The 17,145-nt window shown below is 37.0% G+C and overlaps 1 protein-coding gene across 1 annotated transcript in view; it reads right to left on the reverse strand.

Annotated features, from left to right (window-relative positions):
* ST8SIA6 (ST8 alpha-N-acetyl-neuraminide alpha-2,8-sialyltransferase 6) overlaps positions 1-17,145 on the reverse strand; it is a 123,143-nt gene that overhangs the window by 27,452 nt on the left and 78,546 nt on the right. The window contains exon 4 of the mRNA XM_063101336.1: positions 6,841-6,927. Coding sequence (XP_062957406.1) covers positions 6,841-6,927 — 87 coding nt within the window. The remainder of the gene's footprint in view (positions 1-6,840; positions 6,928-17,145) is intronic.

Here is a 17,145-nt window from a genome sequence, read left to right on the forward strand (position 1 = left end):
CACCTCAACATTGTTGACTTTGTACAGTATTATGTAGATGAAATTAGATACCAAGAAAAAAAAGAGGGGGCAGGACATCTTCACTTCTTACTTAAATCCTCCTTCAAGTAGGTTCTACTAGGATCTCACAAAAATGCCAATTCATAGCTGAAACTTGGAATGTCTGGAGGAGGTAAGGGTAGATCTCAGCCAGACCAGACCTAAGCTTGTGATAACCAAGCCTACATGGAAGGGGAAAGAAGCAACCAAATCTCAGTAAAGTCTCAGAGACAGAAATACTTCAGTCATTTGGGGTGTCCTAGACTCCTTGAGAATCTGATGAAAGTTATAGACCATTTTCCCAGAAACGTGTACAACATTTCACATACAATTTCAAGGTTTTATAGAACCACTGACATGGACTTCAGATTAAGAACCTTTCTAGTTAAACTTCTCATGTTTCCAGGTAAAGGCTAAGAGTAGTTAGAGACCCAAACACCAGGTTACAAAGTTTTCAGACCCACCATTAAGTGCTAAATGAGTAAAAGCTTAGAAATCTATAAAAAGAGGCCAAACTCCATCATAACCAAAAAAAAAAAAAAAAAAAAAAAGAAAGAAAGAAAGAAAAATGCTGAGAAGACCGACTTTTAGAGGATTTCTTACATAAGCCAGCTTTAAACTACAGTCACTTTTCTTTTGGGGAAGAGTCCATTTTGTCGTAGCATTTCTATTTTACCCAGACCAAGGAAAGGTCTTCTGCATCCAGTGGACCCAAATTCAGCTCAAAACACAGCCTGTCCAAAATGGGTTTATCTTCTCAAAAGCAATTTCCCTTTGAAATCTTTTTATTTGTCAGTAGCACCCCTATTATCCCAAGCAACCAGACCCAAAATTTTTCATTTCACTTTATTTTTCTTCTTCTTCAATTAGAAAATTGGAAGTCAATAAGCAACAAAGTCCTACCCAGTCTCAGTCATGTGGCTATTGACTGGATACCATCTATGTGACAGACGTGGGAGATACAAAGATGAATAAGATACGCCAGGCACCTGAGAGCTTTATCCCAAACATCCCTGAGAACAAGTTCATTGCTCCAGCCCAGCTGGCCTTGAAACTAACTCATGTTTACTCCTGGTCCCATTACTTCCAAACTGGCCTGTCCCTCTCTTTTCTCCCATCCTCAGAGCTACAGCTTAAGTCCAACCTCTTTCTATGAAATGTTTCAAGAAATTAATATCACATGGAGATCTTGCATTGATATATCATAGTATTTGTCTAAATCACTCATTTTGACATTCAATCATAAATATTCATGTTTGTATTTATTGTCTCTCCAAACTGACTACAAATTCTTTGAGGTCAATAAGAAAACCTTGTTTTTTTCCTTGTTTACTTTCATTTATCCAATTATTTAATATATATTTATTGAGGTCCTTTTTTGTTCCCAGCACTATACCAGGCACTAAAGAGGTCTATGGGGCTTTGACACAGTAAATCCCAAACAAATATTTGTTGGTGAATAATTTTTTACCCTCTTTACTAGCAAGTAGCATATTTATTTAAGAAAAATAACTTTAAAGCTCTTTTATTTTTAGATAATTTGACCACAGGAGTCTCATAATTTTCAAATAGTCCCTGGGTGTCAACTGTTGGAAATTTCAACAATCAGGTAGCAGATGGATTTAGAATATATTCACTTGCTCATATTCTTCAGAATGTAATGTAACCTTCGTCATTGCTGCTAAAAGAATATTACCACCTTTTTAAGGCTCGCATTTACTTTTCTTCAATTTGGTATAAAATGCTATAAATAAATAAAATGGAAAACTATTTTGCTACTTGACATCTATAATAACAGGGGACATTTCTATAATACCAGCTTTTTAAATAAGCCAGAAACTCCCCAGATTTGGCCAGCTATATAAGTAAAAATTTAGGAAAGTGGATGCTTTATTGTGATTTAATTGCACAGACTTCTGCTGAGGATTTATATAATTTGGTTTATAAATATGCCCATAAAAAGAACATTATAATATAATAAATACTCAAGTAAATAAATAGATGTCTTCATGCCTGTTCTCTTGAATAACAACAAAAAATAAGTATTATAGCCCCAGATGTTCGCTTCAATTGGCCTTGAAGGGATGGATAGGCTGTTGGGTAATCGTCATGGTTACTGATGCATTTTTTTTATACCAAGATGGTACTAAAGTAAAAATGGTTCTTCTGTCCATGTACCATCCATCTATACAGCTTCTATCCATCATAATCTGAGCAGTGACTCACGTGCAGCTTTGGATTTGAAGAGACTGCTGACTTTCGTTAAGAAAAAAAAGGAAAGAAAAAACACACGTTTAAAGAAAATATATTTTTTTAATTGAGCCAGATATGGTGTGTGAAAACTTGCAGAGATTATTTAAGGCTTGCAGAGATATTTATTAAGAAAATTCCTCCAGAGAGGATTTACTTTGGCTTCTATCAGGCATGTTGGCTGAGGGCAGATCTGAGTCCAAATAAGGATGGAAATGATTCAAATTTGGGCTCAGTCCTTTTGAGAACCGGCTTTCCTAGGGGTTGTTGGAAGCTCTGCTCAGCTTCTCTGCCTCTCAGCCATGCTTTTGGTTTTATATTCAGCAAGTTCTTTGTGAGAAAAAAGCAGCCCCAAATGCTGGACTCACCTCCCTTGGCTTCCATCTTCTTCCTGATCTGAGTCCTATGAATTCTCCTTGCCTTGGTAGCTCACCAGTGCCCTCAAACAGGGGTTTAATACTTTGTTTGCATTAGTCTCAAGAGGCTTGGTCTGAATCAACAGAACAGACAGAAGGAGACGTTCCTATGCACCTACTTTGATTACTGTTGTCACTACGCATCTATCTTTCTAGCTAATTACTTTGGATTGATCCTCAATAGTGCAATACCTCAATATCTCCCTCTTCCTTTTTTTGCCTATTCTGCACATGTAAAAAGATCTCTCAAAATCAGACTCTCTTGCCACTCGTTGTCCCTGTGATCTTTTAGGTTATGATTATCTGTGCAATCTATCTGGTCTCCCTGCCACCATGATCTCTCAAATCCAGTCTTGTGTAGGACTGTGGAGTATAAAATATCCTGGAAATAAAACAGCTAAACAGCCTCTGTCCAGACTCTGCACCTGATATGCCAGTTATGAAAGACACTTAATGGTATCCTACAATAAGTCATGACATCCATGTGTCCACCCAATGGATAGAAGACATCCACTTTTAGTTTTAATCCAATCAAGAAGTTGCTCTTTCACCCAATAGGGCTGACCAGCACCTCTCTCAGATTGGCAGAAGAATCAAAGGCAGTTGGTCCAACAATATCAGCATATGCCAGCTGAAGGAGGGATAGAGCCAAAACATCATGCAAACAAGAACAGCTGCCTTCCCACAGATAAGAGAAACAAGCAGCAAGATTTCTTAGAATATTTTAGGGGAAAGCAAAGTCTCTTTAGTAAGATTTTTCATAAAAGACTTGATGCTTAAAGTAAACAGTGAAAACATGAAGAAGTAAAGATATAGACATGTCTGTAGATGGTAATATAATAAAAGAATTCGGCTGAGGACAAAGCCTGTGTGGGATGCAAAGTATCAGAATGTGGGGGAGGGACAACCTAGACCAAGCAAGCACAGAGACAACTGACTCAGCTCCATGATGTGTGGAGGTATTGGGGGAAGGGTTACCAGATAAGTATCCATGCACCACCACAGTACATTGCTTTAACAAAATTCATTTCTGTCTGGGTGGGCTACAACTCCTCCAAGCACAGCAGATAGCTCTACATAATGGTCAACTGACAACCCGGTTTTGCCAGATTAACAGCTTCTCCCTAGGTTATTACCTAGAGCAACTCATACTCCTGAATGTCACTTATGTTAAAAAGCTAATAGGAAGAGGACACAAACAAATGGAAGAACATCCCATGTTCATAGATTAGAAGAATCAATACTGTGAAAAAATCCAATTACCCAAAGCAATCTACAGATTCAGTGCAATCCTTACCAAAATACCAATCACATTCTTCACAGAAATAGACAAACAATCTTAAAACTCAAATGAAAATGAAAAAGACCCCAGATAGCCAAAGCAATCTTGAATAAAAAGAATAAAGCTGGAGGAATCATAGTACCCGACTTCAAAATATACTAAGCTACAGTAACCAAAACAGCATGGTACTGGCATAAAAACAGACACATAGATCAGTGGAACAGATGCATTAGTCATTTTTTTTTGTTGCTTATCATGAAATACCTGAAACTGGGTAATTTATAATGAAATGAAATTTATTTCTTCCAGTTTGGGAGGCTGGGAAGTCCAAGGTCCAGGGAGCACATTTGGTGTGGGTCATCTTCTTGGTGGGGGCTCTCAGCAGAGATCCTAGGTGATGCAGGTTATCACACTATGAGGAGTGGGAAGAGAGCTTTCACATGCTCACTTGCTCTCCTTATAAAGCCACCAGTCCACACTCTTGATAACCCATTAAACAATCAAACCATTACTCCATAAATGGATTAATCCATTAATGACAACATAGTCCAATCACCTCCTAAAGATACACCTCTTTCAACACTGCCACATTGGGAATCAAGCTTCCATATGCGCTTCAGAGGGGACAAGCATTCAGACCATAGCAATAGAGAACCCAGAAATAAATCCACACATTTCCAGCCAACTGATTTTTGACAAAGGCATCAAGAGCACACATTGGGGAAAGGACAGTCTCTTCAATAAATGGTCCTGGGAAAATTGGATATCCACATACACAAGAATGAAACTAGACCCCTATCTTTCACCATATACAAAAATCAACACTAAAGGGATTAAAGACTTAAATGTAATACCCAAAACTATAAAACTCCCAGAAGACAATATAGGAGAATTGCCTCAAGAAATTGGACTGGGCAAGGATTTTTTTGGATAAGACTTCAAAAGCACAGGCAACAAAAGCAAAAATAGACAAATGAAATTATGTTGAACTAAAAAGCTTCTGTGCAGCAAAGAAAACAATCAATAGGATGAAGAGACAACCTACATAACGTGAGAAAATATTTGTAAACTATGTATCTGACAAGGGGTTAAAATCCATAATATACAAGTATAAGGAACTCAAACAACTCAATAGCAAAAAACTAATAATCCAATTTAATAATGGGTAAAAGACCTGTAAAGACATTTCTCAAAAGGAGACATACAAACAGCCAACAGATGTATAAAAAATGCTCACCATCACTAATCATCAGGGAAATGCAAATCAAAGCAACAATAAGATATCATCTCACTCCAGTTAGAATGGCTATTATCAAAAAGACAAAAAATAACTTATCAAAAAGACAAAAATAACAAATGGTGGTGAGGATGTAGAGAAAGGGGAACCATTCTGCACTGTTGGTGGGAATATATATTAGTACAGCCATTATGGAAAACAATATGAAGTTTCCTCAAAAAAAAAAAAAAATAGTACCACTGTATGATCCAGCAATCCCACTGTGTATATATTCAAAGGAAAGGAAATCAGCATTTTTTTTTTTTTATTTTGTCTTTTTCGCGACTGGTACTCAGCCAGTGAGTGCACTGGCCATTCCTATATAGGATCCGAACCCGCGGCGGGAGCGTCGCTGCGCTCCAAGCGCCGCACTCTCCCGAGTGCGCCACGGGCTCGCCCAAAATCAGCATATTGAAGAGATGCTTGCACTCCCGTGTTTACTGCAGCGCTATTCACAATAGCCAATATATGGAATCAATTTAAGTGTCCACCAACAGATGAATGGAAAAAGAAAATGTAGTATATGAGGGTACTTCAAAAAGTTCATGGAAAGATTCATATTATCTATTAACTCAATTTTTCCACACACTTTTTGAAGTATCCTCATATATACACACAACGGAATACTATTCAATCATAAAACAGAATGAAATCCTGTCATTGTGGCAACATGAATGACCCTGGAGGACATTACATGAAGTGAAATAAGCCAGGCACAGAAAGGTAATCACCACATGATCTCACTTATATGTGGAATCTAAAAACATTGATTTCATAGGAGTAGAGAGCAGAACAGTGGTTACAAGAGGCTGCGGAGGGGTTAAGAGAGGAAGGACCAGGAGATATTGGTCAACAGGTACAAAGTTACAGTTAGGAAGAATAAGTTCAGGTTTTATATCACACCACAGAACACCTGTAGCTAATAGTAACGTAGTATATATTTCAAGATAGCTAGAAAAAAGGATTTTGAATGTTATCACCACACTGGTAAATGTTTAAACTCATGGATATGCTAATTGCCTTGCTTTGATCATTGTATAATGTACATATGCATTAAAACATCACACTGTACCCCATAAATATGTACAATTACTATATATCAATTAAAAATATAAAAAGTTAGAAAAAAACTAATGAGGAAAAACTGGAAGAGAATATAGAGAAAGCAAAATGGTTTTGTTCTAAAGTGATAGAATTATGAATGTTTTCTTTCCTTCTATGTTTTCCAAACCTTCCCTAATGCTATTTATTATATTTTACATATAAAATAAACAAATACCCATTATAAATGATACAAAGAAGAGGCAATATCCCCTAAAATACCATAAAAAGCATAATAAAAACTTTCTTTTGAATTTGGAATTTTTGTAATTTATTCCAGTGACACAATTAAAAATTTCTGTACAAGAGATGAAAATGGTGTGCCATGTGCCTCATGAGAAGGTCTTAAAATTCGATCATCTTGATTGCCATCTGTCCCCTTCTACTTTTCTTTTTAGCACCATGCTGCCTATTCTAACAAAGCAAATGAACAAAATTTTTTAAATCTCATATTATTTATGAAAAGAAAAATTTACCTAAAATTTGCATATTCTTCTGCTTGTCGTTTCCATGGACAGCTTTGTATATCTGTGATAATCTGAAGGTAGTCATCCTCTGAATACCTAAAAGTCAAATTTCAATGAAATTAGACAATAAAGATCTCACATAAAAGTCTTCTTAGTGGGCACTTTTATAATGTACTCATTTTAGCCCTCTACATCTTTTTTGAATTAAGGTGAAGTAGGAATAATTTTATATCATACTGATTTCAAAACATCTAGGAACATACAATCTGCAAATAACTATTATGTTGGTTTAGGAATGTGTGTTTTGCACATGTTATAAGCCAAATCCAGTAGAGTATTACGAACCATGACAGCATACCAAATCACATATGTATCTTATGGGCATTTCACCTCAGCTTTAACTCAATGACAAATAAATGTATACTTTATAGATGTTTACCATAAATAGGTAGTTAATCATTTTTTTCAGACTAAGTTGATAGATTTACCTTGCATAGGTAAAATTTCTCCAAAATAATCATCTTAAGTTTTAATTTTGAACAGTACATTCAAAAACCAGATTGGGCTAAGTTAAGAGAGATGTACTAGGGTACTTTAAAAGTTTGGAAAAATATAATTAAAAGATATTATGAAGCAGTCCATGAACTTTTTGAAGACCCCTCATATATTGGTATAAAGATCTATATAGGCACAGTGATACAGTTTAAGAAGCACTGGGCAGGATCCCAGTCCACAAAAGATTTTCCTCTATCTGAGAGTTCACCATTAAGTATTAATTCCTTAAGCACAGAATACCTTTTAGTCTCTAAGCGTTCTCAATTGAAATGCAAATACACTTTTGAGTGAGAAAACCCTTGAGTTTTCTTTTAATTAATATCTTAATCATTAGCTGTCAGCTATTAGAGATCAAGGCTCTACAACAATGAGATAGGGTATTTGTTGGAGAAGGATGGGGAAGAGAGAGGGCAGTAAAAAGCCTTGTCATGGAAAATTACTCCCCTATCCACATACAGTAAAATTCACAACCTCAAAAGTTTATCTCTAGAAGTATTTCTTATAGGTGGGGAATGCAGTCAACCGAGCAACACCTTTGCCCCTGAAATGTATCTTCCTCTTGGATTACTCTCCCTTTAATGATGCTGTCAATATAAATCAAAAGTATTTTCCCTTGATTCCCACTGGCCCAGATAAGAAAAGTTGAAAATCTCAGAGACTTTATTAAATACCAAAGGAGAAACGAAGCAAAAAGCTACAACAGGAAGGATTAAGATTAATTTTATTTGCACAGTTTTCCAATCCCAACACATTTAGCTCACGCCCATGGATCCTAGGACTTGTTTTAGTACATCAAGTGTCTTGAGAGATCTACATCTCTGATCCCAAAGTTTGACCTAGATGTAATATTTCCTAGCTGAAGTAAATATTGCCTGTCTCCACATGATGGGAGACACCCGGAAACTCTCTGCCAGACAGTATTAAACCCCAAAATGAGAAATACACATTCAGCAGCTGTATTAGTCCATTTCTGTTGCTTATAACATAAATACCTGAAACTGGGTGATTTATAAATAAAACAAAATTTATTGCTTACGGTTTTGGAGGCTGGAAAGTACAAAGTTCAAGGAACACAGCTAGTGAGGGTCTTGGTGATGAACAGTGACCTAGGGGTCTCGTATGGCAGAAAATGGCAGAGCAGAGAGAGATAGTTCCTCATGTACTCTCATTTTAAAGCCCTCAGAACCACACCCCTGACCATCATTATTAATCCATTCACTACAGCACGGTCCTACAATCTAATCAAGGCCCTACCTTTCAATTACCGTAAAAGGATTTCCCACCCTCAACACTTACAGTGTACATTAAGCTGAAAATCTCAAAAGGATTGCTAAGAGAAATTAAAGAAGACCTAAATAATTGGAGCAATATCTCATGTTCGTGGGTCAGAAGATTCATGACTGTTAAGATGTCGATTTTCCCCAAATTTATCTATAGATTTGGTGCAACGTTAATCAAATTCCAGTAGTCTTTTTTTTTTTGTAGAAATTGAGAAGCTGATTCTAAAGTTCATACAGAAATTCAAAGACCTGGAATAGCCAATAGTTAGAAAATTAACAGCAAAGTTAGAAGAGTTATGCTACCTGATTGCAGGACCTACTACAGCACTACAATAATCAGAAGTGTCTTATTTGTGTCAAAACAGATAAATCAATTAATGAGAGAATAGAAAATCCTCAAATAAAGCTTTTCAACATGGTAGTTCAGTGGGAAAAAAATCTTTTTAACAAATGTTGCTTGAACAAGTACATAGTTATACAAAACAACAACAACAAAAACAGCAACAAAACCTCAAATCTTACCTCACCCTGTATATAAATATTAACTCCAAATGGATCATTAACCTAAATGTAAGAGCTATAACTGGAAAACTTCTAGAAGAAAAAATAAGAAAAAAATCTTAGTGACATTGGTTTTGATATATATTATGCACCTAGTATATAAACCATAAAAAAAAAAAATCTCTAAACTAAACATTAAAATGAAAAGATTATTTTTGAAAAACACTGTACGTAAAATGAAAGTGCAAGTCACAGGCTGGAAAAAAATATTTGCACAAAATATATACGATAAAATAACTTGTACTCAGGATATATAAAGAACTTTTACAATTCAATGATAAGACAAACAACCCAATAATTAAAAACTGGGTAAAAAATTTAAATGGACACTTCACCACATAAACACATGAAAAGATGGTCAACATTATTAGTTACTAGGGAAATGCAAATTAAAATCACAAGAAAAAAATTCTCAATGAGCTACCACTACATATCCACTAGAAAGGCTAAAATTGAAAAGATACTGTTTGGCAAGGAATGGAGCAACTGGAACACTGATACACTTCTGGTAGGAATATAAAATACACAACTACTCTAGAAAGCCACTTGGCAATTCCTTCAAAAGTTAAACTTACATCTAACATGCTACATAGCTATTCTACTCCTAGGTATTTACCCAAGAGAAATGAAAACATATTCCCACACAACTACTTGCACACTAATGTTCAAAGCAGCTTTATTTGTAACAACCAAAAGCTGAAAATAATACAAATGTCTATTAAGAGGTGAGTGGATAAGCAAATTGTGGTATATCATAACAATGGAGTGTTATTGCTTTTATTCAGTGATAAAAAGAATGAACAAATGATACTTGCAAAAACATAGATCCATCTCAAAATAATTATGCTGAATGAAAGAAGCCAGACATCAAAAGAACACACAATGTAGATTGCATTCCAGAAAATGTAACCTAGTCCATGGTAACAGAAAGCATATCAGGGGTTGCCCGGGGAGGGGAATTGGGGTGTGGGTATGGGGAGAGGCAGTGGGAGGGAGAAACTGATTATAAAAGAGCATGAGAAAACTTTTGTGGGTGATGGTTATGTTCATAGTTGGGATCTTGTGATGGTGTCAACATACGGAAGATTCTTCAAATTGTATACTTAAGTTAGAGTTTATTGAACATCACTTACTCCTCAAAAAGCTTTTAAAATGTTCATTATTGGATAAAAAATTATATTTTCCATTATGATATAACTAATATAATAAGCACTATATTTCAGCCATTGTTAAGGATCAAATATCTAAAATTTGAAATCCTAGTTACAATGAACTTAGAGTATATTTAAATTGATACGTTTTCTAAAGAGTTCCCTGGAAAACTAAGTAAGTTGCTACTTCCTATGAGCTCCCAGAGTGCCTTGATAAATATTTCTATAACAGCCTTTCTCACATAGAATTTAATTATGAGTTTACGTGTTGGCTTCCCACTCTATTCCTTTCCCCTGAGGACTTTGGGGACTGACCATTTCTGGCCTAGTACAATCCCTAGGACATGTTAATTGTTATTGCTAACCTAAGAAATGCATGTTTAAATATAAATATGAAATGTAATGAGTCTGTAAACTACCCTGAATAAGCTCAAAGCAACATTTCCTTATTCCACAGATTATGGCTTCTACTTAATAACTTTCCCCAGTATTGACTTCCACTGACTTTTCCTATCTGCAAATCACCCTGTATTAAGGCCTAGCTCTCCTTCAATGTATTGCCTGAGAATTCTCACATTAGAGCTCAATAGCTAGTTAGTCATTTCTGTCAGTCCAGTACTACAACTCATCCTTCCTAATTACCCAATTTCTTAGCATTAAAGGAGGCATGCGTATGTGTGTGTGTCCTTAAATTTTTACTCTTTTTTTATGCGTAACTCATATGTTGGCTGTGTACCCATCTTCTTTGAGCCCCATCAATAGTGATCAATGTAGAATTTGCTGAAGAGTTCACACAGAAAATGGAGAAAAGGGATTATGTTGCTGCATAGTCGATAGCTAACCTCTACAACTTAAAAGCAAAGAACACAAACAATAAATCTCTATCGCCTTTTGGCTGACTCTTGGACAGATACCTGAAAATGTGTAAGTAGCTTTGGAACTGGGTATCGGGCGAAGGTTAGAGTTTGGAGGACTCAGAAGAAGACAAGAAAACCAGGGAAAGTTCAGAATGTTTTAGAGACTGATTAAATGGTGGTGAGAAGAATGTTCATGGAAATATGGACTATAAAGACCACTCTAAAGAGGTCTCAGATGTAAATGAGAAGGGATTATTAGAAACTGCACAAAGATAACCCTTGCTATGAACTTGCAAGCAATTTGGCTGCATTCTCTTCATGCCCAAAAGTTTTATGGAACATGAAACTTAAAGGTGCTGACCTGGAGTATTTGGCAGAAGAAATTTCTAAGCAGCAAAACATTCAGAAAGTGGCATGGCTACTTGCAACAGTCTACAAGGAGTTATGGCAGAAAAGGCATGACATAAAGCCAGAATGCATAATTAAAAGGGAAACAGAGTGTAAAGATTTGGAAAATTGGCAACTTACATGTGGTAGAGAATGAGAGAGCATTTTCAGGAGAAAAATCCAATGGTGTAGCAGAGGGACTGGTTGCTAAAGACATTAGCACAGCTATGAGGCAGCCAGGTGCTAATAGCCATGACAATGGGAGAAAGGCCCTGAAAGCATTTCAGAAATCTTAAAGGCTGAGTCTTCCATTACAGGCCCAGAGGCTTGGAGAGACAGAATGGTCTTGGGGAACAGGCCTGAGTTGCCCACGACAGGCTCACTGCACAGGGACACCTTGCGAAGCTGCTTCCAGCACCAGCACCCTGGAGGCTTTGGCTGCTCCAGCTGTGGCTAAATTGGCTCCAGGTGTGACTGTATGTGTAGCTTTGGAAAATACAAGCAGGAAGCATTGGCAGTGTCCACATGATATTAGGTCTGCAGGTTCACAGAATGCCAGAGCTGTGAAGGCTTGAGATCCTTGACCCCCATCTCAAAAGTATGTATGGAAAAGTCTGGAGGCCCAGGAAGAGATCTGTTGCAGGTGCAGAGTCACCACAGACAGGCTGTGCTAGAGCAATGCTGAGAGGAAAGGTGGGATCAGAGTTGCAGCAGAAGAACCCCAGCAGCGCCATGCCTAGTGGAGCTGTGGGAGCAGGACCACCATGGAGACCCCAGAATTGTGGAGCTACCAGATTGCAGCACCAGCCTATGAGAGCGGAAGCATGGCCTGAGACCAGGAAAGCCATAGCAGCAGAGCTAACTGAGGATTTGGGGACCCAACCCCCACACCAGCATGCAGAGGATCTGGAACATGGAGTCAAGGTACATGATTCACCAGCTTTGAGATTTCATGCCTGCCCTGCTGGGATTTAGACTTGTTTGGGACCTGTTACACCTTTATTTAGGACTATTTCTCCCTTTTGGAATGGGAATATGTACCCTCTGCTTGTCACACTGTGGCATCTTGGAAGTAGATAACTTGTTTTGAGTCCCACAGATGGGACTTTGAACTTTGGGCTTCTGAGTTGAAACAGTTAAGGCTTTAGGGACAAAATGAATGTATTTATATGAGAAAAGGACATGAGTTTTGGGGGACTAAGAGAAGAATGTCTCGGATTGAGTAGCTCCCTAAAACTTGACTACCACTGTGACAGTGTTAAGAGGGTGGGAAATCCTATTATGGTAATTCAAAAGTGTGGCCTTGAAGAAGTGATTAGATTATAGGACCATGCCTAGTGAATGGATTAAAAGTGGTGGTCATGGGTGTAGTTCTGAGGGCTTTAAAAAGAGAGTGCATGAGGAACTCTCTCTCTCTGCTTCACCATTTTCTGCCATGTGAGACCCCTGGGTCACTGTCACCACCACCAAGACCCTCACCAGATGTGTTCCCTAGACTCTGGACTTCCTAGCCTCTGAAAATTTAAGCAATAAATTTCATTTTCTTGTAAATTACCCAGTTCCAAGTATTTTGTTATAAGCAACAGAAATGGACTAATACACAGCCACATCTTCCTCATCAACAAGACTGATCCGGAATGGTCCAAAGCCTGGGTTAAATAAAACTGCAAAACTATCATGTAATCCAAACAGCAACTAATACCTTGAGAAATTAAAGGTGACTTTACTTCCACAAGATTTTGTGCAAATACTCCTGATTATACGATACTTTTACTTTAGCTTATGCTATGATTTGAGTGTCCCCTCCAAATCTCATGTTAAAACTTAACCCCCACTGTAACAGTATTAAGAGGGTGGGAAATACCACTAGGATGTTTGAAAGGTGCAGGTGATTGGATCATGAGAACTATGCCCTCATGAATGAACTAATCCAATCATGGATTAACGGGTTAGCATAGGAGTAGATAGTGGCTTTATAAGGAGAGGAAGAGAACATATTATCACCCTCTTGTCTCTCGCCATGTGATGCTCTTTGCCACCTCAATCTGAAGAGTCTCCACTAGGAAGAAAGCCCTCACCAGATTCAGCCCCCTCAACCCTTAGACTTCCCAGCCTCCAAAACCTGTAAGAAATAAATTTCTTTTCTTTATAAATTACCCAGTTTTCAGGTATTCTAAGTAACAGGAAATGGGTTAGCACAGCTTACTTGAAAAGCAGAGTTTGTGGCATTTTGAAATCATTCTCGCCTGTATATCAAGCTTGTCTGAAACATTAAAGTTGCCATCCATTGCCAATTTAGAATGAAGATGCATTGTAAATTATGTACAGTCTTTAAAACATTGTGTTTTAGTGGCATACATCCCCCAATAAATTGTAGCTAGCTCTAATTTAACCTAATATTGAAAGATGTCAATCATAATGTATCTAATTTTACTGGTAACTTAGCTGCATAAAATGGCTTTTGACTTCATAGTCACTGATATTTAAAACCAAGTGAGCTCATTTTAGCACACCCATCTATTATAAAAGAAGAAATAACTTCTGTCCATTTTACAATCAAAAGGCAGTACTCAAGCAACTCATACCCTGAGATTGCTATGTCCAAAGAATCATTTTTATGTTCAGTCTAAAAATGAAGCATTATCCTCTGATATTATAAAGGGTAAGACTAAGGAATATGGGATATCAAAGGAAGTTGGTTTTTTTTTTCTAAATTCTTATGCTTTTCTACTGAAAAGTAAATCACCAGCTAGCTTTTTTAGAAAATTAAGATTGTCACAGTACCATCATGATTATAAAGTGGGAACATGGCTACAGTAGAAAATTACTTGAGAAGGAAAAACCCCATATATGCTACAAGTATGGGCCTTTTTTTGGGAGATAAGCATGTCTCCGCAAAAGCTTCCTGTTAAAATAAAATGTTCCAAATCACATTCTACTTTCTGCACACTTACATTTACAGTTGGTTTCAGTTTACAAAGTATAGACACCACCCCCAAATCTTGGGAGGCAGCTCTGCTTATGATATTACTTCCATTTTTATGGATGACAAAACTAAAAGTTCTGGGAAGATAAACAGCTTGCTCAATATTGCATTGTAAGTGGATGAGCTAAGAATTAAACTCATGTCTTTTGAGTCACATTCTGGCTCTCTTTCCAATATATCATGCAGCATCTAATCTATTTTCATAATGAAACTGAAAATTAATCCCATCGAAAACATTTTCTGGTCCCAAGACATACAATAAATCACACTAAATAATGCAGCAAGTTATTTTCAAAAGAATAAATATTGCCTACTTAAATCATTACTGATAATGCACAGAGATCCCTCCCTTGTCCACCATTTCACTTTCCATGGTTTTAGTTACCTTAGGTCAACCACAGTCCGAAAATATTAAATGGAAAATTCCAGAAATAAACAATTCATAATTTTAAAGTGCATACCATTTTGAATAGCATGATGAAAGCTTGAGCCATCCCGCTCTGTCCCTCCCAGGACATGAATCATCCCTTTGTCCACCGTATCCTAGCTGTATATTCTACCCACCCATTAGTCACTTAGTAGCCCTCTCAGTTATCAGATAAAAAAAGAAGACAAAAAAAGAGTATTTGTAGGTTTTGGCACTATCCACAGTTTCAGGCATCCCCTGCAGGTCTTGGAAGGTATCTCCACAGATAAGAGGGACTACTGTACTCAAAAGGCACAAATTATAAATAACATGCTAAATGATACAAAATAAATACCATGTTAAGTTTTAAAATATTTTTCTAGAAACATCTCTTTGAAGATGAAGACCTACATACTGTAACTAGTTTTATCTTAATAAAGGTATAAAGATTTATATTATAATTCTTTTTGATCATTTAATCATTGAATATTTATTGGGTACTTATTACGTGCCTAGAAGTTATCTTGGGGATATTCATTTATTAGTCCCATGTAAGCAGCTGAGAAACCGATTTTAATTTCCTATAACATCTCTTGATGGTAAAAGCCAACCACCTTTTTTTGTCCACTGAAATGGGTGAGGACAACCCGGTAATACTGTCAGTAGGATTCTGAATGCTGTTCTACTCAGATCAAAAAATCTTTTGCAGCTAGTTTCTACCAAGTCCCTGAAGAGCTCACCTCTACATTAAAATAAATTCTGCAAATGAATACAGTGCGACAAGATTTTCAGTCAATACAGCCAATCATTTCCACTGGGTAATAAATACCTTTTTAAGGAATGGCTGATGAGTGTACGGAAGCTAAACAAAGAGAAGAGTGTGGCAAGTAGACAGAATTGAGCTATGCGATAGTACTGACATTTCATCCACTAAAGGTAGATTTCAATTTACATTGTTTTCAACTATGTATGATGGTAACTTCTAATTAGAATGCTGGCAACTGGCATGGGAGACTGGGCTTTTAAACTTTTATTCTCGCCATACCTTTTAATATCTCTCAGACAGGTTAAATAAATATTACAAAGAGCTTCAGAGATTAACTCCCGAATATGTCAATGTACTTCTTCACGGTCCCAGTGAAATCTCCAAAGTGCTATACTACATTATTCAAAAAAGTCAGACATTGATCTTTTAAAAAAGGACACTTTATTTGTCCTAGAAATTATGGGGTATTGGTGTTAACTATCTACTTAAGATATGTACTAGTCTTAAATGCTGCAAGCAATGACCAACCTTAGCTGACCAAGAGGGAATGGTCTATCTGTTTACAAAGGGGTGAGGTGTGATGTAGATTGGTGAAACACACCAGGGGTAGCAAAGAGTACAGTAGGAGAGCTGTTCCCACCCCATGTCTACAGGGGACCCAGAAAGAACTGTAGTTGTAGGTGAAGATGAAGGCCAGTGGACAAGAGCTGTGGTCTTTGGTAGAAGATGCAGTCATTTCCAGCCCCAGCCTACAGAGAGGGATCCAGGGGAATAAATACCCCAAACTCTCCCTCCCCCCACCTTCCACTCTCCTCCCATGGGCTAAACCTAACCAGAAGCCGAAAGGCAAGGGGGTCCAACTAATGTACTCCAAGGAAGTCAGCCTCCAGGAGCACATGGTTCTTAGGTTGTGATTGTTTGTTTCTTATTCTTTCAGGTAAGAGTGATTGTTAAACCACCTTTTAATAGATTTGTCATAACTTTTGTTTGCTTTAAATGAAAAAATAATTTAGAGACTTCTGTCATGGCCTCAATATTAGTTCATCTGCCCCTAACTCAAAATTTTATATTAGCAAATACAGCCACTTCTTGGTTACCAAGAGAAATTTCCCAAGATATTAAGAATGTACTGTTGGTGTGAATAGCTGTTTGGTCTTAACTTCTTATTTTCTAACCCATTCTTTTATACCAATGAAAGGAAGAAGTGCAGAATTTGGAGCCGTTAAAGGCTGACCAGAAAAAAGCAATTTAAAAAGTCAGAGGTAAGCAGACAGACAATAGTGTATATATCACTTTTAAAAGCAATAAAGGCACCATAGATTTAAAGCTGAACAGAAACAAGGCATATATCATGCTAGGTCAAGA

The sequence above is a fragment of the Cynocephalus volans genome, chromosome 6, assembly GCF_027409185.1.
Source record: "Cynocephalus volans isolate mCynVol1 chromosome 6, mCynVol1.pri, whole genome shotgun sequence".
In the NCBI taxonomy this organism is placed as follows: Eukaryota; Metazoa; Chordata; class Mammalia; order Dermoptera; family Cynocephalidae; genus Cynocephalus; species Cynocephalus volans.